Consider the following 23,862-nt stretch of genomic DNA (forward strand, 5'->3'; position numbering starts at 1 on the left):
TGAAGACAAAAAAACAAATTGAAAATAGAAGCATGGCCTTTTTAGGATTTAGGACTGGTCGGACACCACAGAGTGTGCGAACAGAGGCAGCTGTTGTCTGTGTGTCTTGTGCTTTTTCTCCGAGTTGTAAAAGCAAGCAGACCAGAAACTGGCTACTCTTTATTTGACTGATGTTGCTGGCAAGATAACTGCTGTTTGACTCAACAGAAAAAATATATATTTATTCCCCCAGTGCTGAGTTAGTAGTGTAACTGACATGTAATGTTAGCCAATGCATTACATGTTTCATCCCCTCTCGATGAAAGTGCTGTCTGAAGTGAACTAACTAGCTAGCTAGCTATTAGCTACCAAAGCCAGTTCAGCTCTCGGGTCTAGCTACAGTATCTGTCAGGTAGCAGTATTTAACAGTTCTTGTGTGTATGGGAATGTTTTGTAGCCTTTGTTTCAATCTTGAGTTGATGGGTAGGTTAAGGTCTGGGATCTGGGAATAATGGTCATTTCAATTATTGAACCATTGACTCTATTCTTGGATAATATAATGTATAAATGTACAGCAAGGTACATCTTTGTCATGCGTCATCTGAGCAGGATCAGGCAACCAGGGAAGAGCAGTCTGTGATGGCGTGGAGGTGAACTTTTGCAGATGCAATACTTTGTCTGTGCAGCAAACACTGGACAAGCCAGAAGCTTCAAAGATTTAAACAATTTTAAGACAATCTGACAAACCTCTAAAGATGAGTTCCAAACTGTATTAAGGGCTGATAGAGACCACATAAGTTACTGTAGTTTAATACCATCCATAGAACGTACTATATACCAGTGAACATGAATATAATGTACACAGAAATGTAATTCCACTGCTGGAGGTGTAAAACACAAAAGGGGGCATATTTGCTTTTGTTACGCCCTTGTGAAGCCTGGATGAATTCTGGCGAGGAGTATGTGCTTTTATCTCAGCATGTCTACAGATTCTCCCTTCTCCCTGTTTTTGTTTGCTTGGAAATGTTGATACTGAAGACTGTTATCAGAATAAACTATTTAACCTAGCATTTATAGCGACTAAGAAATGCATTGCCATTAATTGGAAGGTTGATTATCATTCCACAAAGTTACAATGGATGGCAGAAATGTCAAGTTATATATCACTCGATTTGATTTATTACATGATTAAAGGTATTCATGTGCAACTTTCATAAGGTCTGGATGCCTTATATGGAATAATGTATGACAAAAGGAATCTGTATTGAAAACATGCCCACGTCAGGGGAGATCAATATTTAAGAAATCCCTAGCTGTTGGGCTGCTCAGTCCTGGCCCTGGGAGTCTGCCATACTGTTGGTTGTCACTCTGGCCTTAGACAAACACACCTGAAACCAATAATGAATGTTTCACTAAAATCCTAAAGCTGAGCGGGGTGTGTTGGATTTGGGCGCTGCAGGGCAGTGGACCCCTAGGGACAGGATGGGGCAATTCAGCTATATTGTGCAAGTAAAAATAGCTCTACAGTACTATTAGGCCTGTGATATGAATTACAGTGTCCTCCATATTTATTGGACAGTGAATAATTTTTTCTTCTTTTGGCTCCATACTCCAAAAGTTTGGATTTGAAATCAAACAATGACTATGAAGTTAAAGTGCAAACGGTCAGCTTTAATTTGTGGGTATTTTCATACATAGAACGTAAAAAATGGGCTTCCATAAAGTTGTTCAACAATCTTGAGCAGATGGCCAGGATATGGATTACATCTGACTACTTTCTACTTGGCCTATAAACCGTCAAACCAGAGACAGGTGTGTTGTTGGTAAGTAGCTCAATTTGGTTTATAGCTATGTCATTACTTGACAGGCTATTCTGCAATGAAACTAGGCTATTATGCTGTGATGTAACTAGCTAAATAAATAGCCTCTACCTGACGTGTAATGTAAGAGGAAGATTTGCATAGGTAACGTTGCACTTTTAGACAGGTCTGAAGAATGGCGTTGAAAAGTATAGAGGCTGTTTTATGGGCTCCTGACCAATTCTGCTATTATGTGTGTTTTTTTGTACATAATGTTTCCGCCGTTTCCTATGACGAAAAGAGCGTCTGGACATCAGAACAGCGATCTCTACTCTCAATTTGAATGAAGATCTCTACTTCAAAGGGTTGGCGGCGCAGGACATACTGATCACTCCGGACCAGGCCCTAATACCGAACAATCGGAAGAGAAAGAGACAGCAATGTAGAGGCCGACATGCGGGCACCCTGATGAAACTACCCTCTCTTCTATTGGCAAATGTACAATCACTGGAGAACAAACTGGACGAGCTCCGTTCGAGACTACCCTATCAATGGGACCTGAAGAACTGTATTATCCTATGTTTCTCTATGTATCGGCAGGACAGAAGGGCAGTGTCGGGTAAGCTCAAGGGGGGTGGTGGTGTGTGTCTCTTTGTTAACAACAGCTTGTGCGCAATCTTTAATAGTAAGGAATGAAGTCTCTTCGTTCCGTTCCCCTAATAGAATATCTCATGATAAGCTGTAAACCATACTATTTAACAAGAGTTTTCATCTATATTTTTCGTAGCTTTCTATTACCAGTCTATCTACGACCACAAACCGATGATGGCACTAAAAACCATCAAACAGACAAAGCGACAATACAGAACTATGATCGAATCCTACTACACCGGCTCTGACACTCGATGCTGGATGTGGCAGGGCTTAAAAACTATCACGGATTACGAAGGGAAACCCAGGCGTGAGCTGCCCAGTGACGCGAGCCTACCAAACGAGCAAATACCTTCTATGCTCGCTTCGAGGCAAGCAACATTGAACCATGCGCGAGAGCACCAGCTGTTCTGGATGACTGTCTGATCACACTCTCCGTAACCGATGTGAACAAGACCTTTAACAATAGAAACGCTAAAAAAGTAATTTTGACTGCTCTTTTTTTATTATTATTACTCTGCCATTTTCTTGTTGTCATGCTCCCCTCTGTCCTTGACTTTTCCTAAATAAGTCTATAAACACACTTTTGATGTTAGAATCTTAATATCACCAACATAACTTGAGTTATAACCAGTTTAAGGAGGGTCATTTTTAAAAAATGGTTTCCCCCTTTGGTCCCTCCTTCTCCCAAGGGCCTGCTCCGCTCCTTCTTCCGACAGTTGAAAGTGCAGTGCCCAGCTGATAACCACCCCAATAATTGCATTGAAACTGAACTTAAACTATACCTAAACTATTTTCACACATATAGCAACAGATTAAGTCAATTTATTTTTTAATTTTCTTATTTCACCTTTATTTAACCAGGTAGGCCAGTTGAGAACAAGTTCTCATTTACAACTGCGACCTGGCCAAGAGAGCAAAGCAGTGCAACACAAACAACCCAGAGTTACACATTGGATAAACAAACGTACAGTCAATAACACAACAGAAAAGTCTATATACAGTGTGTGCAAATGTAGTAAGATTAGGGAGGTAAGGCAATAAATAGCCCATAGTGGCGAAATAATTACAATATAGCAAATAAACACGAGTGATGGATGTGCAGAAGATGAATGTGCAAGTAGATATACTGGGGAGCAAAGGAGAAAAAAAAAAAACAATATGAGGATGAGGTAGTTGGATGGGCTATTTACAGATGGGCTAAGCACAGGTGCAATGATCGGTAAGCTGCTCTGACAGCTGATGTTTAAAGTCAGTGAGGGAGATATAAGTCTCCAGTTTCAGTGATTTTTGCAATTCGTTCCAGTCATTGGCAGCAGAGAACTGGAAGGAAAGGCGGCCAAATGAGGAGTTGGCTTTGGGGGTGACCAGTGACGGTGCCGGGTTGGTCCCTCTGGGGGTCGAGGCAGCAGGCAGGGCACTCTGGTGTCACCCCAGGTGAAAAGGCACCATTCTCACCCACAGCCCTCTGTTGCACACATGTTTTTGTTTGTTACTTTTTCTGAGTTTTCCCCGCATAAGGCGCTCGTCGATTCAGGTGTGGCTGGGAATTTTATAGACAGATCATTTGACCATAGTTTAGGGATCCCCATCGTTCCAGTGGCTATGCCCTTCCCAGTTCACACCCTAGACAGTCGACCATTAGGGTCAGGGTTGATTAGGGAGGCCACCGCTCCTCTGGGCATGGTGACGCAGGGGGGACACAAGGAGAGAATCAGTCTCTTCCTCATTGACTCCTACGTTTCCCGTGGTGCTAGGCCTACCCTGGTTAACTTGTCTTGACCCCACTGTTTCATGGCAACGGAGGGCTCTTACGGGGTGGTCGCGAGAGTGCTCGGGGAGGTGTTTAGGGGTTTCCGTGGGAGCTACTATGGTGGAAAGTCCAGACCAGGTCTCCACCGTGCGCATTCCCCCCGAATATGCCGATTTGGCTCTCGCCTTCTCCAAAAAGAAGGCGACTCAATTACCACCCCATCGACGGGGAGATTGTGCGATAAATCTCCTGGTAGACGCCGCACTTCCCAGGAGTCACGTGTATCCCGTCACAGGCGGCGACGGAAACATATGTCTCCGAATCCCTGCGTCAGGGGTACATTCGGTCCTCCACTTCAACCGCCTCCTCAAGTTTATTTTTTGTGAAGAAGGAGGGAGGTCTGCGCCCGTGTATTGACTATCGAGGCCTCAATCAGATCACTGTGAGGTACAGTTACTCGCTACCTCTGATCGCCACAGCGATTGAGTCAATGCACTGGGCGTGCTTCTTCACCAAACTAGATCTCAGGGGCGCGTACAACCTGGTGCGTATCCGGGAGGGAGACGAGTGGAAGACGGCGTTCAGTACTACCTCAGGGCATTATAAGTACCTCGTCATGCCGTGCGGGTTGATGAATGCTTCATCAGTCTTCCAAGCCTTTGTAGACGAGATTTTCAGGGACCTGCACGGGCAGGGTGTAGTGGTGTATATTGATGACATTCTGATATACTCCGCTACACGCACCGAGCATGTGTCCCTGGTACGCAGGGTGCTTGGTTGACTGTTGGAGCATGACCTGTACGTCAAGGCTGAGAAATGCCTGTTCTTCCAACAGTCCGTCTCCTTCCTAGGGTTCCGCATTTCCACCTCAGGGGTGGAGACGGAGAGTGACCGCATCTCAGCCGTGCATAATTGGTTGATTCCCACCACGGTAAAGGAGGTGCGGCGGTTTCTAGGGTTTGCCAATTACTACCGGAGGTTTATCCGGGGTTTTGGTCAGGTAGCGGCTCCCATTACCTCACTGCTGAAGGGGGGACCGGTACATTTGCAGTGGTCGGCTGAGGCGGCCAGGGCTTTTGGTCACCTGAGGGCTCTGTTTACCTCGGCTCCCGTGCAGGCCCATCCGGATCCCTCTTTGGCATTCATAGTGGAGGTGGACGCGTCCGAGGCTGCGATAGGAGCCGTACTCTCGCAGCACTCGGGTACGCCACCGAAGCTCCGCCCCTGTGCTTTCTTCTCGAGGAAGCTCAGCCCGGCGGAGCGAAACTATGACGTGGGGGACCGGGAGCTGTTGGCTGTCATCAAGGCTTTGAAGGCGTGGAGACATTGGCTTGAGGGGGCTAAACACCCTTTTCTCATCTGGACTGACCACCGCAATCTGGAGTACATCGGGGGGCGAGGAGACTGAACCCTCGCCAGGCAAGGTGGGCCATGTTTTTCACCCGTTTTGTTTTCACCCTTTCTTACAGACCAGGTTCCCAGAACGTGAAGGCAGACGCACTGTCCCGGCTGTATGACACAGAGGAGCGGCCCATGGATCCCACCCCCATACTCCCGGCCTCCTGCCTGGTGGCGCCGGTAGTGTGGGAGCTGGACGCGGACATTGAGCAGGCATTGCGTGCAGAGCCTCGGTGTGCGCCCAGTGTACGGCTTCTAGGCACCTGCCCAGAGGTAAGCTACACCCCTTACCCATTCCACAACGGCCATGGTCACACCTGTCGATCGATTTCCTGACCGATCTCCCCCATCACAGGGAAACACCACAATCCTGGTTGTTATGGATCAAGTCCTGCCGTCTCCTTCCTCTGCCTGGTCTCCCTACAGCCCTACAGACTGCGGAGGCCTTGTTTTCTCACGTCTTCCGGCACTACGGGGTGCCTGAGGATATAGTGTCTGATCGGGGTCCCCAGTTCACGTCGAGGGTCTGGAGGGCGTTTATGGAACGTTTGGGGGTCTCGATCAGCCTTACCTTGGGTTTCCACCCCGAGATCACGGGCAGGTGGAGAGAGTTAACCAGGATGTGTGTAGGTTTTTGAGGCCTTATTGCCAGGACCGGCCGGGGGAGTGGGCGGCGTTCGTGCCCTGGGCAGAGATGGCCCAGAACTCGCTCCGCCACTCCTCCACTAACCTCTCCCACTTCCAGTGCGTACTGGGGTACTAGCTGGTTCTGGCGCCGTGGCATCATTGTCAGATCGAGGCTCCTGCGGTGTACGACTGGTTCAGGTGCGCGGAGGAGACATGGGACGCCGCTCATGTTCACCTTAAGCGGGCCGTGCTGCGCCAGAAAACCAGCGCAGACGTCACCGCAGTGAGGCCCCGGTGCGAACCGGGTCTGGCTCTCGACCCGAAACCTGCCCCTATGCCTGCCCTGCCGGAAGCTGGGGCCGCGGTTTGTGGGGCCATTTAAAGTCCTGAGGAGACTGAACGAGGTTAGTTACAGGTTACAACTTCCCCCGATTACCGTATTAACTTCTCTAGGATAGGGCGCAGCATTTTCACGTTTGGATGAAAAGCATACCCAAATTCAACTGCCAGCTACTCATCCCCAGAAGATAAGATACGCATATTAGTAGTAGATTTGGATAGAAAACACTATGAAGTTTCTAAAACTGTTTGAATCATGTCTGTGAGTATAACAGAACTTATTTAGCAGGCGAAACCCAGAGGACAAACCATTCAGATTTTCTTTTTGAGGTCACTCTCTTTTCAATGGGTTTTCATTGGGAATCCAGATTTCTAATTGACCTTCTTGCAGTTCCTACCACTTCCACTGGATGTCAACACTCTTTAGAAATTGGTTGAGGTTTTTTCCTTTGTGTAATGAAGAAGTACGGCCATCTTGAACGAGGGTAACTTGAAGTGTACTGTTAGATAGAGGCACATGACCAGAAAGCTAGCTACAGTTTGTTTTAATCCTGTATTGAACACAGATCATCCCATCTTCAATTTTATCGATTATTTACGTAAAGAAATACCTAAAGTTGTATTACAAAAGTAGTTTGAAATGTTTTGGCAAAGTTTACAGGTCACTTTTGAGATATTTTGTAGTCACGTTGCACAAGTTGGAACCGGTGTTTTTCTGGATCAAACACGCCAAATAAATGGACATTTTGGATATTTATCGACGGAATTAATCGAACAAAAGGACCATTTGTGATGTTTATGGGACATATTGGAGTGCCAAACAACAGAAGCTCATCAAAGGTAAGGCATGAATTATATTTTTATTTCTGCGTTTTGTGTCGCGCCTGCAGGGTTGAAATATGCTTCTCTCTCTTTGTTTACTATGGTGCTATCCTCAGATAAGAGCACTGTTTTTTTCGCCGAAAAGCCTATTTGAAATCTGACACATTGGCTGGATTCTCAACAAGTGTAGCTTTAATTTGGTGTATTGCATGTGTGATTTCATGAAAGTTTCATTTTTATAGTAATTTATTTGAATTTGGCGCTCTGCATTTTTACTGTCTTTTGGCCAAGTGGGACGTTAGCGTCCCACATATCCCAGAGAAGTTATTAACTCCTCGTTCCATGTGTCTCTCCTCAGGCCGGTGGTGGCTGGCCCGCTCCAGGAGTCTGAGGTGCGGGAGGTTCCTCCGCCCCCTCTGGACATCGAGGGGGCCCCGGCGTATTCCGTCCACTCCATACTGGATTCGAGGCGTCGGGCGAGGGGCCTTCAGTACCTCCTGGAGTGGGATGTTTTGTTATTCTGGATGCCGTTGGTTTTGATAATTAAACTGCTCTGGTTATTACCCAGTTCTGCTCTCCTGCGTCTGACTTCCCTGCCACCAGTTACGCACCCCTTACATCTGTAAACAATTGTTGGAAAAATGACTTGTGTCATGCACAAAGTAGATGTCCTAACCGACTTGCCAAAACGATATTTTGTTAACGAGAAATTTGTGGAGTGGTTGAAAAACAAGTTTTAATGACTCCAACCTAAGTGTATGTAGACTTCTGACTTCAACTGTATTTACATTATGAAGCTTACCGTAGTTCCCCAGGACAGTTGAGCCAGTGTATTTGTAAATAGCACAATGGGAGAAAGCGGGAGCAGCTGAGTCCAGCTGTGTATTGACAGGGGTCATGTTTTATATTGAAAGTCAACTTATTTTTTTTTTGCTTCAATAGAGTGATCAGGGACATGCAGCTATAGTTTTCCTTCACAGAAAATCCATTAGTTCAACACATTTGGCAGCTTCGTTTTCATCAGATGACAACAGAAGTGTAACGCTGTTTGGCTGGTAGTCACACAGGTAAATGACCTTACAATGAAAAAGCAAGGTATTTTTTGCAAAAATTATGCATGGCCACCATATTTCTCATGTTTATCATAGAAAGAATGTAGCCAGCTACAGTCAATTTTGCATTTTACCAGAGAAAAGTAGGCAAAAAAAGTAGAAGATTATCTACACATCAGTCAGAGCCAGGTCTGCTGATAGAATGCCTGTTATTGAATTATCATCTGAGTTGAGAAGTGCAACTGAAGGACGAAATGTGTCTGATGCCATGCAGAAATTACAATAAGAAGCTATTTACATCTGTGTTTACAAAATGCAGCAAGTATTTATTATGCGTTTAAAAAAAAAATCCTATGTGAAAAACGCAGAATTCTGTATTAATCCGACCCCTACATTTAATTTGCTAGTTAATCTAAGTAAGTTGCTGAATTAATAAAGTGACAGGGCATATTGTGTTAGCTTTCTGCCATGTTTGAGAAGTCAAAGCCCTTTGGATTAGTTATGTGTACAGCTGCCAATGCTATCTTGAATTCCTTGCGTATTTTTTCCTCTCCGTTCTTGGCCCATCTTCTCCTCTCCCCTCTTCTCCGAGCAGGGTCCATCTTCAGCTCTCCCCTCTTCTCTAAGCAGAGAAGGCAGGCCTGTCGCCCTAATGACTCCACACAGATTTAGCGTGTAGCCTACACATGCTGCTCCAGAGCCAGAACTGTTCTTTCAGACAAGCATGCCCATAACATGGGAGTTGTAGCGATGAGACAAGATAGTAATTACTAGCGATTGGATACCACGAAAATTGGGGAGAAAAGGGGGTAAAATTTATTTAAAAAAATTAAAAAAAGCATACCCATAACATGATGGAGCCACCACTATGCTTGAAAATATGGAGAGTGGTACTCAGTAATGTGTTGTATTAGATTTGACACAAACATAACACGTTGTATTCAGGACAAAAAGTACAGGCTTTATTCTGTACAGGCTTCCTTCTTTTCACTATGTCAATGAGATTAGTATTGTGGAGTAACTACAATCTTGATGATCCATCCTCAGTTTTCCCCTCTCACAGCCATTAAACTCTGCAACTGTTTTAAAGTCACAATTGGCTTCATGGTGAAATCTCTGAGAGGTTTCCTTCCTCTCAGGCAACTGAGTTAGGAAGGATGCCTGTATCTTTGTAGCAACTTGGTGTATTGATACACCATTCAAATTGTAATGAATAACTTCACCATGCTCAAAGGGATATTCAATGTCTGCTTTTACATGTTTTACCCATTTACCAGTAGGTGCCCTTCTTTGTGAGCCATTGGAAACCTCCCTGGTCTTTGTGGTTGTATATGTGTTTGAAATTCACTGGTCAACTTATAGATAATTGTATATGTGGATACAGAGATGAGGCAGTCATTCAAAAATCATGTTAAACACTATTATTGCACACTGAGTGAGTTCGTGCAACTTATTATGTGACTTGTTAAGCAAATATCTACTCCTGAACTTATTTATGCTTGCCATAACAAAGGGGTTGAATACTGATTGATTCAAGACTTTTCAGCTTTTCACTTTTAATTAATTTGTAAAAATGTCTTAAAACATAATTCCACTTTGACATTATGGGGTATTTTGTATAGGCCAGTGACCAAAAATCTAAACGTAATCAATTTTGAATTCAGGCTGTAACACAACAAAATGTCAAGAGGAGTGAATACTTTCGGAAAGAACCTAAGGAAAGACCCAAAGGGAGTGCCAGAAATAGGGGAGGTAATAAGTGAGGTAATGGAGTCCAGGTGTGTCTGATGATGACTTGCAGGTGCACGTAATGATGGATACCAGGACCGGTAGATAGTATACCGGCATCACCAAACGCCGGAGGGGAGGAGTGGGAGTAGAGGTGACACTGCTACCGCATGGCAAGTCTGGAACCAACAGGACCTTGAACAGCTACCCCCAAGCAATGACTGCTAAATAGTTAGTTAAATTGTTCACCAAATAGCTACCCGAACTATCTGCATTAAACCTTTTTCACTAACCTTTTTTACTCATCACATACCCTGATGCTACTGTTTGCTATTTGTTACTTTATTCCTAGTTATATGTACAGTTGAAGTCGGAACATTACATAGACCTTAGCCAAATTGTCTGTCTAAAAACAATTATCATGTGCTTTCACCCATGGAATTAGCTGTCAGGGGGTCAAAGGTTAAGGGGGTAGGATGACCTGAAATATTCTGCTTTTACAAAATGTGATGCTGTTTTCAAATGAAACACAATACCTTGCTCTTGTTAAAGCTTTTAGAATTGATTTGTTTCACAATTCCTGATATTTAATCCTAGTAAAAATTCCCTGTTTTAGGTCAGTTAGGATCACCACTTTATTTTAAGAATGTGAAATGTCAGAATAATAGTAGAGTGATTTATTTCAGCTTTTATTTCTTTCATCACATTCCCAGTGGGTCAGAAGTTTACATACACTCAATTAGTATTTGGTAGCATTGCCTTTAAATTGTTTAACTTGGGTCAAACGTTTCGGGTAGCCTTCCACAAGCTTCCCACAATAAGTTGTGTGAATTTTGGCCCATTCCTCCTGACAGAGCTGGTGTAACTGAGTCAGGTTTGTAGGCCTCCTTGGCTTTGTGATGGCCACTCCAAAACCTTGACTTTGTTGTCCTTAAGCCATTTTGCCACAACTTTGGAAGTATGCTTGGGGTCATTGTCCATTTGGAAGACCCATTTGCGACCAAGCTTTAACTTCCTGACTGATGTCTTGAGATGTTGCTTCAATATATGCACATCATTTTTCTTCCTCATGATGCCATCTATTTTGTGAAGTGCACCAGTCCCTCCTGCAGCAAAGCACCCCCACAACATGATGCTGCCACCCCTGTGCTTCACAGTTGGGATGGTGTTCTTCGGCTTGCAAGCCTCACCCTTCTTCCTCCAAACAGTTCTATTTTTGTTTCATCAGACCAAAGGACATCCCCAAAAAGTACGATCTTTGTCCCCATGTGCAGTTGCAAACCATAGTCTGGCTTTTTTATGGCGATTTTGGAGCAATGGCTTCTTCCTTGCTGAGCGGCCTTTCAGGTTATGTCGATATAGGACTTGTTTTACTGTGGATATAGATACTTTTGTACCTGTTTCCTCCAGCATCTTCACAAGGTCCTTTGCTGTTGTTCTGGGATTGATTTGCAGTTTTCACACCAAAGTACGTTCATTTCTAGGAGACAGAACGCGTCTCCTTCCTGAGCGGTATGATGGCTGCATGGTCCCATGGTGTTTATACTTGCGTACTATTGGTTGTATAGATGAATGTGGTACCTTCAGGCATTTTGAAATTTCTCCCAAGGATGAACCAGACTTGTGGAGGTCTACAACTTTTTTCTGAGGTCTTGGCTGATTTCTTTTGATTTTCCCATGATTTTCCCATGATGTCAACCAAATTTGCATTCAGTGATGGCAGCAAGCTTTTCTTAATGAGCATTGATGAAAATGAGGCCAAATCAGGAAGTGCAGTTGTCCTTTAAGAATGATCTTTCCCTGCTCAACTGCTCACAATGTGGATCCTTAACAGTCCGAGTCCAGCTAGTAAATGGAGCTCAGGTGCAGTGGTAATTGGAAGGGGAGTAGAATACAAACATCCAGTTACCCTTTCCAGACTGCTTCCCAGACTCCTTTTAAGGTTCAAAGGACTCCTCCATCCTTACCCAGAGTGCCTTGTGTCCTGTTACCCATGATCCCTAATCTCTGACCTCTAACCCCTGACCTATGTGAGCAAGTTTGAGGTGCAGGGCCAGCAACTTACCCAGGTTGAGGTAGAGAGCCAGCCTGCCCCGGTGTGACAAACTCACCCAGGTTGAGGTAGAGGGCCAGCCTGCCCCGGTGCAGCTCCAGAGTGATGTAGTCGCCCCTCTGACCCTCTCCGTGGAGCAGCACCCCCTCAGCCTGGCGGCTCTTGAATCGCAGCGAGATCACATCCTTCACCGTGCTCATGGACTTCTGGTTAAACCGGTAGAGCAGGGAGCTTCTGCCATCAAAGTCTGCCACGTACGATTCTAGATGAGGATTGAAAGAAGATCAAAGAATCATTGCTTTTTAGAAAATGTCCTCAGTTATGGCACTCTGTGTCAGGTCTGAGCTGTAAGTTTTCTGTTGCCAGTACTTTTGAGAGGAATTGAAGTGGCAAGTTACATTTCTTTTTACAGAATTGACTTTTCACCACAAATTCTGATTGGAAGTATATGTCAAACTTTTTCTATTTATTCTGAGGTACTTTTATCACAACTCTCTAGCTCTGTCTAATACATTATCTAACACTGCGCCTCTGCTCCATGCTCAGTTCATGTGGATGGGCCTGAACTGAAGATATACTGTATTGAGGTTCAGCAGCAGGAGAAATGTTGAATTCCTGTTTTTAAAGCCTGAATACATTATATTCTCTGATGGGATTCAGTTTCTGTAAGCAAAGCTGTCTGAATAAATAATGCAATCTCTAACATGCACCTGCTATTCCAACACAGAACTGAGGGAGGGTGATGTGCCTAGAGAAACAAGGGAATCAGCAATGAGTAGGAGAAAACTTGATGTGTTTGGGCAAGCTGTTCAAATAACGTTTACATTACATTGTATCAAAGACATGACTTTGCTATCATGTATTTAAAGAATGTTTAACACATTCGTAAACACACAAACACAATTCTAGAATCCCCCTACCTCTTAGAATTGTTTACTCAATCGAATAAGTAAAAATAATAACAAAAATCTATGTTTATTGGTCACGTATACAGATTTGCAGATGTTGTCTCAGGTGCAGCGAAATGCTTGCGTTTCAAGCTCCAAAAGTGCAGTAATACCTAGCAATAAAAAACAAGACACACATAATCCAAAAAGTAAAGAATGAAGAAATTTGTCCGGAATATAAATATATATATACAGTACCAGTCAGAAATTTGGACACACCTACTCATTCCAGGGTTTTTCTTAATGTTTTACTATTTTCAACATTGTAGAATAATAGTGAAGATATCAAAACTATGAAATAACACATAGGGAATCATGTAGTAACCAACAAAGTGTTAAACAAATCAAAATATGTTTTACATTTGGGATTCTTCAAAGTAGCCACCCTTTGCCTTGATGACAGCTTTGCACACTCTTGGCATTCTCTCAACCAGCTTCACCTGGAATGCTTTTCCAACAGTCTTGAAGGAGTTCCCACATATGTTGAGCACTTTTTGGCTGCTTTTCCTTCACTCTGTGCACCAACTCATCCCAAACCATTTCAAATGGGTTGAGGTCAGGTGATTGTGGAGGCCAGGTCATCTGATGCAGCACTCCATCATTCTCCTTCTTGATCAAATAGCCCTTACACAGCCTGGAGGTCTGTTGCGTTATTGTCCTGTTGAAAAACAAATGATAGTCCCACTAAGTGCAAACCAGATGGGATCGCTGCAGAATGCTGTGGTACCCATGCTGGTTAAGTGTGCCTTGAATTTTAAATAAATCACAGACAGTATCACCAGCAAAGCACACCCACACCATCACGCTAGAGGAACCCCTTGCCAACAGCCAATGAAATAGCAGGGCGCCAAATACAAATCAACAGAAATCTCATAAATCAAATTTCTCAAACATACAAGTATTAGGCACCATTTTAAAGATAAAATTCTCGTTAATCCAGCCACAGTGTCTGATTTCAAAAATGCTTTACAGCGAAAGCTCCACAAACGATTATGTTAGGTCACCACCAAGTCACAGAAAAACCCAGCCATTTTTCCCGCCAAAGAGAGGAGTCACAAAAAGCACAAATAGAGATAAAATTAATCACTAACCTTTGATGATCTTCATCAGATGACACTCATAGGACTTCATGTTACACAATACATGTATGTTTTGTTCGATAAAGTGCATATTTATATCCAAAAATCTTATTTTACATTGGTGTGTTATGTTCAGTAGTTCAAAAACATGCTATGATTTTACAGAGAGCCACATGAATTCACAGAAATACTCATTATAAATGTTGATGAAAATTCAAGTGTTATGCATGGAACTTTAGATACACTTCTCCTTAATGCAACTGCTGTGTCAGATTTTTTTTAAACTTCACGGAAAAAGCATAATCTGAGAACGGCGCTCAGAGCCCAAACCAGCCAGAGAAATATCCGCCATGTTGGGTAGTCAACATTATTCATATTATTCATATATAAATATTCACTTACCTTTGACGATCTTTATCAGAATGCACTCCCAGGAATCGCAGTTCCACAATAAATGCTTGTTTTGTTCGATAATGTCAATTTTTGTCAATTTATGTTCCAATAGCTTCTTTTGTTAGGGCGTTTGGTAAACAAATCCAAAAGCGCGATCTGGTCCATTCGGACGAAACGTTCAAAAAGTTATATTACAGGTCGAAGAAACTTGTCAAACTAAGTACAGAATCATTCTTTAGGATGTTTTTATCATAAAAGTTCAATAATGTTCCAACCGGAGAATTCCATTGTCTGTAGAGAAGCAATGGAACGAGAGCTAACTCTCAAGTGAAAGCGCATGACTTGAGAACGAGGCTGTAGGCAGACCCCTTAGTCAAACAGCTTCCATCTGGCCCCCCTTCACATGAGAAGCCTGAAACCACGTTCTAAAGACGACTGACATCTAGTGGAAGCCTTAGGAAGTGAAAATTAACCCATATCCCACTGTTTATTCGATAGGGGTGAGTTCAAAAACTACAAATCTCAGATTTCCCACTTCCTGTTTGGATTTTTTTCCTCAGGTTTTTGCCTGCCATATGAGTTCTGTTATACTCACAGACATCATTCAAACAGTTTTAGAAACGTCAGAGTGTTTTCTATCCAATACTAATAATAATATGCATATATTAGCATCTGGGACTGAGTAGGAGGCAGTTCACTCTGGGCACGCTATTCATCCAAAAGTGAAAATGCTGCCCTCTATCCCAAACAAGTTAAGTGTGCCTTAAATTCTAAATAAATCACAGACAATGTCATCAGCAAAGCACCCCCACACCATCACACCTCCTCCTCCATGCTTCACGGTGGGTACCACACATGCGAAGATCATCCGTTCACCAACTCCGAGTCTCACAAAGACACGGCGGTTGGAACCAAAAATCTCAAATTTGGACTCATCAGACCAAAGGACAGATTTTCATCGGGCTAACATCCATTGCTCGTGTTTCTTGGCCCATCAAAATGTCTTCTTCTTATTGGTGTCCTTTAGTAGTGGTTTCTTTACAGAAATTCGACTATGAAGGCCTTATTCACGCAGTCTCCTCTGAACAGCTGTTGTTGAGATGTGTCCGTTACCTGAACTCTGTGAATCGTTTATTTAGGCTGCAATTTTTGAGGCTGGTAACTCTAATGAACTTATCCTCTGCGGCAGAGGTAACTCTGGGTGTTCCTTTCCTGTGGCAGTCCTCATGAGAGACAGTTTCATTATAGCACCAATGATGGACTGTCGTTTCTCTTTGCTTATTTGAGCTGTTCTTGCCATAATATCTTAGTATTTTACCAAATAGGGCTATCTTCTGTATACCACCCCTACCTTGTCACAACACAACTGATTGGCTCAAACGCATTAAGAAAGAAAAAAATTCTACAAATTAACTTCTAACAAGGCACACCTTTTAATTGAAATGCATTGCATGAAGCTGGTTGAGAGAATGCCAAGAGTGTGCAAAGCTGTCATCAAGGCAAAGGGTGGCTACTTTGAAGAATCTCAAATATCAATCAATCAATTTTATTTTATATAGCCCTTCGTACATCAGCTAATATCTCGAAGTGCTGTACAGAAACCCAGCCTAAAACCCCAAACAGCTAGTAATGCAGGTGTAGAAGCACGGTGGCTAGGAAAAACTCCCTAGAAAGGCCAAAACCTAGGAAGAAACCTAGAGAGGAACCAGGCTATGAGGGGTGGCCAGTCCTCTTCTATATATTTTGATTTGTCTAACACTTTTTTGGTTACTACATGATTCCATATGTGTAATTTCAAAGTTTTGAAGTCTTCACTACTATTCTAAAATGTAGAAAATAGTAATAATAAATAAAAACCCTGGAATGAGTAGGTATGTCCAAACTTTTGACTGGTACAGTATATATTTATTCATTGCATTGGGAAAGTATTCAGACCCCTTACCTTTTTCCACATTTTGTTATGTTACAGCCTCATACTAGAATGGATTAAAAAAATCCTCATCAATCTACACACAATACCCCATAGAAATAAAATCAATACCTTATTTACGTAAGTATTCAGACCCTTTGCTATGAGACTCAAAATTTAACTCAGGTGCATCCTGTTTCCATTGATCATTCTTGAGATGTTTCTAAAACTTGATTGGAGTCCACCTGTGGTAAATTCAATTCAATTGATCATTTAAAAAGGCACACATCTGTCTATATAAGGTCCCACATTTGACAGTGCATGTCAGAGCAAATACCAAGCCATGAAGTCGAAGGAATTGTCCGTAGAGCTCTGATACAGGATTGTGTCGAGGCACAGATCTTCTTTTTTTTACAGCAGTGGCTTTCTTCCTCAGGGCCTGGACAGCTTGATATCATCGATGGAAAAATGAATTCCCAAGTTTATCAAGCCATTTTGCAGGAGAAAGTAAGGCTATCTGTCTGCTAATTGAAGCTCAACAGATGTTGGGTGATGCAACAGGACAACAACCCAAAACACAGAAGTAAATCAACGATAGAATGGCTTCAACAGAAGACAATATGCCTTCTGGAGTGGCCCAGTCCTAACCTGAACCCGATTGAGACCCGACTGATCCGCAACTACAGAAAACATTTGGTTGAGGTTATTGCTGCCAAAGGAGGGTCAACCAGTTATTAAGTCCAAGGGTTGACAAACTTTTTCTACCCTGCACTGTGAATGTTTACACGGTGTGTTCAATAAAGACATGAAAACGTATAATTGTTTGTGTGTTATTAGTTTAAGCAGACTGTGTTTGTCTAATGTTGTGACTTAGATGAAGATCAGATACAATTTTATGACCAATTTATGCAGAAGTCCAGGCAATTCCAAAGGGTTCACAAACTTTTTCTTGCCACTGTATTATCGATGTCTACATCGCGCATTGATGTGAATCACACTGTTGCTCTCTCATTTAGCTATTTGCGCCTTACGTGGTTGTTGTGGATGGCTGTTCACAAATCTAAATGTGTATTTGAACCCAATAATGGTTGAATTCAAGAAGTTTAAACTGCCTATCAATCATTGTTTTTGAAACCAGTGGACAGCCAGTGAAAAATGCATTTTTGCAACAGCTGCATAGCGCGGATTCCAGCCTAAAAGTCAGGCTTTTATTGCTCAATCTAATTCATGCTGATAAAAAACAAAAAAATCCAGAGGCCTAATGGACACATGCTCAAACTCGCACACTTTTATTAGACTTAAAGGGGCAATCTGTAGTTGCTACATCAAGTTTTGAACTGTAAATATATAATTTAATCGTATTATTATATGTAGTAGAAAGCGATGGGTTAGAAGAAGTCCACATAACCAACCCATGAAGTAAAATGTAACATCCATATATGGCCAGCTATGTAAACTTTAACAATGATTTATCCTGCAATAGATGTCATTAAATTGGTAACATACATTTTTGTCTTCTTCTAATGCCTCTTAACTGAATGTAATCAGATTACGTTACTGAGTTTATGTAATCCAAAAGTTATGTTACTGTTTACAATTTTGGACATGTAACTCGTAACTGTAACAGATTACATTTAGAAAGTAACCTACCCAACCCTGTCAATTACAATAAGGCATTATGGCAATTATGGGAAATATTCAGAACAAAAGTAAGAATTGTTCACGTGATTAGCTGTGAAAGTAAGTTAAATCGTTTTTACCCTTTATAGATCTGAAGTCTGAGGGTCTAGTGAATGAAAAACAAAATGAGATGGAGAGACATGGGCGTGACTCAGTCTACAGGCAAAGGACGGCCCTTCAGATGACATTAACAAGATGTGCAATAAGTGTGTGAACATTAAGAAATGAAATCTGCATTCTAATGTTGAAATATTTCTTCTGTTGGTGTAATTAAAGTAGACATGCTATGTTTGAATTATGCTAATTTGGGCAGTACCGACCACAGTCATTGATTGTGCCCGGATCCTATGCATGTCTGTAAATAATTTTAGAGGATGTATAAAAGTCAGACCTTCCTATCAGCAAGATTTCCATAATGATTATGATGAGCCCAATACAGATTCCAAGGACTTACCTATAAGTGCAACTTTGTCATCTATGACATGTTCAATGGTAATGCGTGGCTCCAAGATTTTTCTCTTCCCCTCTGTATTTGCTCGTTGTTAGAGCACTCCGGAGTTTCATTTTAACATTGAGGTGCATGTCACGCAGCATTTATTAGCAGAGCACACATTCATCCAACATTAATACAGGGATCATGCTGTGGAACAGTTCGGCATTATGAAAGTGCTCACTCAGGGTTAATTGTAACTGTCTTTCACAGAGCAGTAATTCACTGGCTGATCCAGTTAATGCTGCTTCAGAAAGTGTGTGAGAGGCATCCCAGTTACTCCCCTTTATTTATTTAGCATTACCCAGGCAGAGACTGGCTCTCAACTGGCACGCCTGGCTGGCTGTCACTGTCTGCCTCTATTAACTGGTGAGGACTGTGTTCCGTCAGTATTTGCTTTGATCTTGTATGAAGGAAGGCATGCCAGAAGGAAATGTCTCTTCAGTTAGCAGATACTGTATATCTTATTAAATAGTGGGCAAAAATGTACAGGATGGTTACAATGACATTACTGGCTAGCATAATGCTATTTTCTCATGGATTCCCCCGTCAACATGGGGATACAATCAGCCCCATGATAGATGACAAGCCCCAATGACAAGTGTTAGAGTCTGGACAGGTCTGAACATGCTCTTGTTAGAGCAATGTCCAATGCAGTCCAGGAGTCCCACAGAGTGAATAACCAAATGGGTTGGAATCACAGTTGCCAGAACATTATGATATTAGCTCAATGTGTATGGAGTTATTGTGAAATTAGCTGAACACGTTTGTTTTCTGTAAGGTTGGTGGTCTGGTCACTCACTGTAGGCACAGCCGTACACCTCCACTCTGAGTCCCACCCAGCCACTGGGGTTCCAGTCCAGCGGGACGAAGCGCAGGAAGCGGCTTCTGATAGAGTGGGACAACTTGTGGTGGACGACACCATCAGCGTTCACGTTCCCCACAAACTTCTGGAGACACACAGAGAGGAAGGAGAACAGGCAGAAGGGTTACATAAGATGCATTAAGTGTCTTTCATCATTCATGCAGCGTCACTACATTAACCTGAAACGAACCTTGAGAGGTGGAAAAGTAAAATGCAAATTTAATGAAGATACTCATCATATTTATCATCTTAATCACATCATCGACTCTACTGTGTAAGCCATGACTGAACATTCATCCATTCTCAAAGGAAACATTGAGGGCAACACAAATGGACAAACTCTCTTTGTTCTCCATCCATTGTACAGATGGTAGTTCTCAACTGTACAATAAATGTTTTGTTACATATTTTGTTAACAAGTCCCAGTACATATCAACACCTTCCACGCACGTGTCATAGTGTCTTTAGACACATAGGCCTACACCCACACGCACACAGTATGCAAAATATCATGGTCACTAGATACGGACTAAGGACACCCATACAGTGAATTCATAATCATGCAGATTCTGTCCTGCATGTTGCGATGTTGTACTGTGGCTTCTGTGCACACTGTTTTACTTAATGAAAACACTTTGATACCACAATATGAATAACAACATGGCAAAAGCTATTTACAATTCAATTTGCATGAAGTCATTAGTATTCTGTTTGAATTAGAATGGCCTGGAACATATACTATACCCTGCATGGTGCAATTTCATCATAGTTTTCCTTTTTCTGTTTTCCAAGTGTCAGCTTTCATAATATTGGATTCCCCCCCCCCCCTTTCATTAGGATTTATATAGCAGGATTTGTTTATTTATATATATTTTCAAGGCACTTCCCCCCCCAAAATGTTTTTCCCCTAATGACTATAATATACAAATGCAATACTATATTGCCATCTAATTTCTTGATATTAAAATCTCTCCTATATGTCCAGGATATCTTAGCATTTCATAATCATCTCATCAATAGCATACAAGAAAATGCCTTACCTAGAACGTAGATAATAATTCAATAGAATAGATCTATCAGCGTTATCTAGTGTGGTTTGGGTCAATGATACTCTTCATTAAATCCTTAAATCAACAGTATAGGCATGCAATACTGATCGGTCATTTTCTCTTTGTAACATTTCTGTCTCTTGAAAATGAAGTAAGGGAATCAGCACTAAAATGACTTATAATGAATGATTCAATCATACTGTCAAGCCCAAAGGTTTGTGTTGAACTGGGTAAGACCCAGAGACAGTATCTGCATGTCTCCCTGTTGGCTGCAAGAATCATGGTTAAACTCTATTCAGTTAGAGAAAGTGAGTTGAGTGAGTAGTGAGTGAGTGAGTACACATACAGGCCCTCGAAGGTAATACAAATCGTCATGAGCGGCATCTCTTTCTCTCAAATTAGTCATATACAGCAGACCTAAGACACATTTTTTGTTTGGTGTTTGGAGCGAAATGGATGAGTACATTTATTGATTTATTTCTACTTGGTGTGTGTGACCTTGGAAACACATGTACAACAAGTGATTCAGCAGGGACAGTGACCTTAAGCTTTGCAGCTTGCTTTACAAAAGTCCCAGCAGTCATCTTGCGTCATATCAGGAACATCAGTCTCCCGCAAGAGTGATCTATTTTAAAGCGCAATGGAAACTAAACCCTGTCCCAGAACAACCCTTGTTATTCCAGATCTGAAAAAATGGCGACAACACATCCGCCCAATTACCGTGCAGATGTGAACCAGAGTCTTTGGCTGGAACCCTGAGGGGACAGAATATCTCCCATTGGACCACAGGGGTTTAGGTTTGTCACTGTCCACATAAACAGCTACTAACCCCACAGTGACTTCATTATTTCTATTCCTGTATCGACTCTTGAACCAACGGCCTCCCTCCCATTCATTAGGACTCTTTACTCTTCCTCTACTGTGATGAGGTCCCTAACGTCATGCACGTCAGCACATGAATGCACACTAGCTCTAGGGTAAAATATTCACTCCCCTGCTATACGAGAATTTAGGATAACAAAATTCTAAAACAATATATTGTAACAACATAGGCAAATGGCATGTCTCCTCGTGTCTTGTAGACATTTGAAAGGATATGAAAGCTCTCTGAGGATAGTTTCTACTATTTTGAAGCATTGTTCACTCGATGCAAAACAAACATACAAACAGTACATGAAGATGTATTGAGTTTTAGAAAAGAATGCCCCAGTGTTTCTTTTAGCTACTGTACAAGCTTTAACGTATCTTCCTTCCCCTTGCAGAAAGATGCTTTATATGGTCCCTTGAGCCGGGCGGACTTAGCTATGTGTCAAACACAAAGAGCACCTGAGTGCCATGGTTACCGGGCTTACAGGGGAGGCAAAGGCAGCCAAGTTCTCCCAGGGGGTTACGCCAAGCGCTTCTTCATTCCACTGTCTCTGATGCTCTGCTACACTTGCACATAGGCAAACATCAGAGACAATCTATTATTTACTCTGTTCAATGAGGAAGAAAACACAGAATAGCACCTGGGACAGAAACTTTGAGAAAAGATGAGTTCATTATTCATCACAGTACATGTTGCATCGCTTCTGTCTGAGGCATCAGAAACTGAAGATAAACATTTAACAAAAACATACTTGTAAATACTGATATATGATTAGCCATTCTCTGATATGGAATAAATATGAGTTAATAATCACAGATGTTGTGATCTGATGAGATGTTGGTATACTTTGTTTAAGTTAGTAAATATCTATTTATCTGAAAGGATGCTGTCTCCCATATTGATATCTACGGAATCAAGCTCTTGCTATCCTCAGAACCGCCATTGAAACAATATTGACTCATAACAACAATGGAGACAGAAAACACATTGACGCATTAACCAAACATGTACTACTGCTACTCAAGAAAAGCATATTTCTTAGGATCTAAGGAAAAACTGATGAAGCTCCTTAAAAGAAATTACAATTTCCTGACGTCATCATTTGAAAATTAGAAAACTAGTAAAATGCAGGGAAGTAACTAGCCTGGCTGACTCACGTGGTACACAGCAAGGGAGAGATGTGACACACTAGTCTGGACAGGAGTCCGTTGTAAATGGAGTATTCGTGCAGAAATGTGCTGTTGTTTGATTGGTTCTCTCTCAAAATATATATCTCCTGGGGGGTTGAGACCTCATGTTGTTTGGATTTGAAAATCAAACAGTTGTATTGTAAAGGGGCGGAGCTGGAGGGCTGTGGTTGTGTGGTTGTACATGCGGGTGTTTGAGTCAGAAAGACACAGAGGAGAACCAATCAGTAAAAAAGCCCAGACCCCATTATCGATTGGATCGTGCCTACAACATCACGCAGCCTTCCCAGACTCTGAAGTCAGAAAGACTTTTAGTTTGTTGTTAGCTAAACTAGAAAGCTACTACATTGCAGAGACTATGGACCATAATCATTGCTAATTCTGCTGCTGACAAATATTCTGCATGTGTGAAATGGGACCAACTAATTCCTGTTTGAGGACAACTAATGGGCCAGTATGTGACATTATGGGTCTAGTTAAAGTACCAGATAGGGAGCAATATCATCATGTCTACTTCTTCACAAATACTTGCCAGATGTTGATATGGGGTGCGTTTGTAAATTCATTCTGGCTACTCCAATTTGAGTATGCCAGAGCGCAGAACAATTGATTAATTTATGAACTCGGCAAAAAACAGAATTAAATGGTCGCCAGCAGCACAGTTACAGTCACTAACCCTCTTGATAACATGAAAACAGTCTAACCAGCTCTGCTAGGGCAAGTAAAATGATCAGAGTTAGGTGTTCTCTCATTTGTTTCTGGAAGTAGCTAGCAAGCTAGCCAACTTTAGCCAGTTTTTGGTGCTTGACTGCCATTGTGAGGTCAGAAGGCTCGGAACAACCCTAATACTTGGCCAGAGCCTCCAGTGCGCTCTGAACGCTCCAGAGCGAAACACTTTGAATTTACGAACGGCCCAGAGCGCACTCTGACACACTGGAGGCAATTTATGAACACATCCTTGGACAAACAGCTGCAGACGGAATTCCCACCTCAACTGCACTAAGTAACAGAAAATTCTGTTTCATTTTCTGGATTTTTTATGCACTAGAAAAAAAGACAATACATTTACGATGTAGTGCAAAAACAAATTAATAAATCATTACCAAAACCAAAAAAGGGATTTTTTTTAAATATTCATGGTCATATTTTTCTAAAATGTATAAACGTTTGTGTACGTTGTCATTCAAATATAAT

The 23,862-nt window shown here is 42.1% G+C and overlaps 1 protein-coding gene across 2 annotated transcripts in view; it reads right to left on the reverse strand.

Moving 5' to 3' along the window:
- LOC120058285 (contactin-associated protein-like 5) overlaps positions 1-23,862 on the reverse strand; it is an 81,615-nt gene that overhangs the window by 53,065 nt on the left and 4,688 nt on the right. For both annotated transcript variants that reach the window (XM_039006835.1, XM_039006834.1), the window contains exons 2-3: positions 19,502-19,649; positions 12,260-12,463 (exon numbers count right to left, since the gene is read on the reverse strand). In XM_039006835.1, coding sequence (XP_038862763.1) covers positions 12,260-12,463; positions 19,502-19,649 — 352 coding nt within the window. The remainder of the gene's footprint in view (positions 1-12,259; positions 12,464-19,501; positions 19,650-23,862) is intronic.

This window comes from Salvelinus namaycush, chromosome 13, assembly GCF_016432855.1.
Source record: "Salvelinus namaycush isolate Seneca chromosome 13, SaNama_1.0, whole genome shotgun sequence".
NCBI classification, from domain to species: domain Eukaryota; kingdom Metazoa; phylum Chordata; class Actinopteri; order Salmoniformes; family Salmonidae; genus Salvelinus; species Salvelinus namaycush.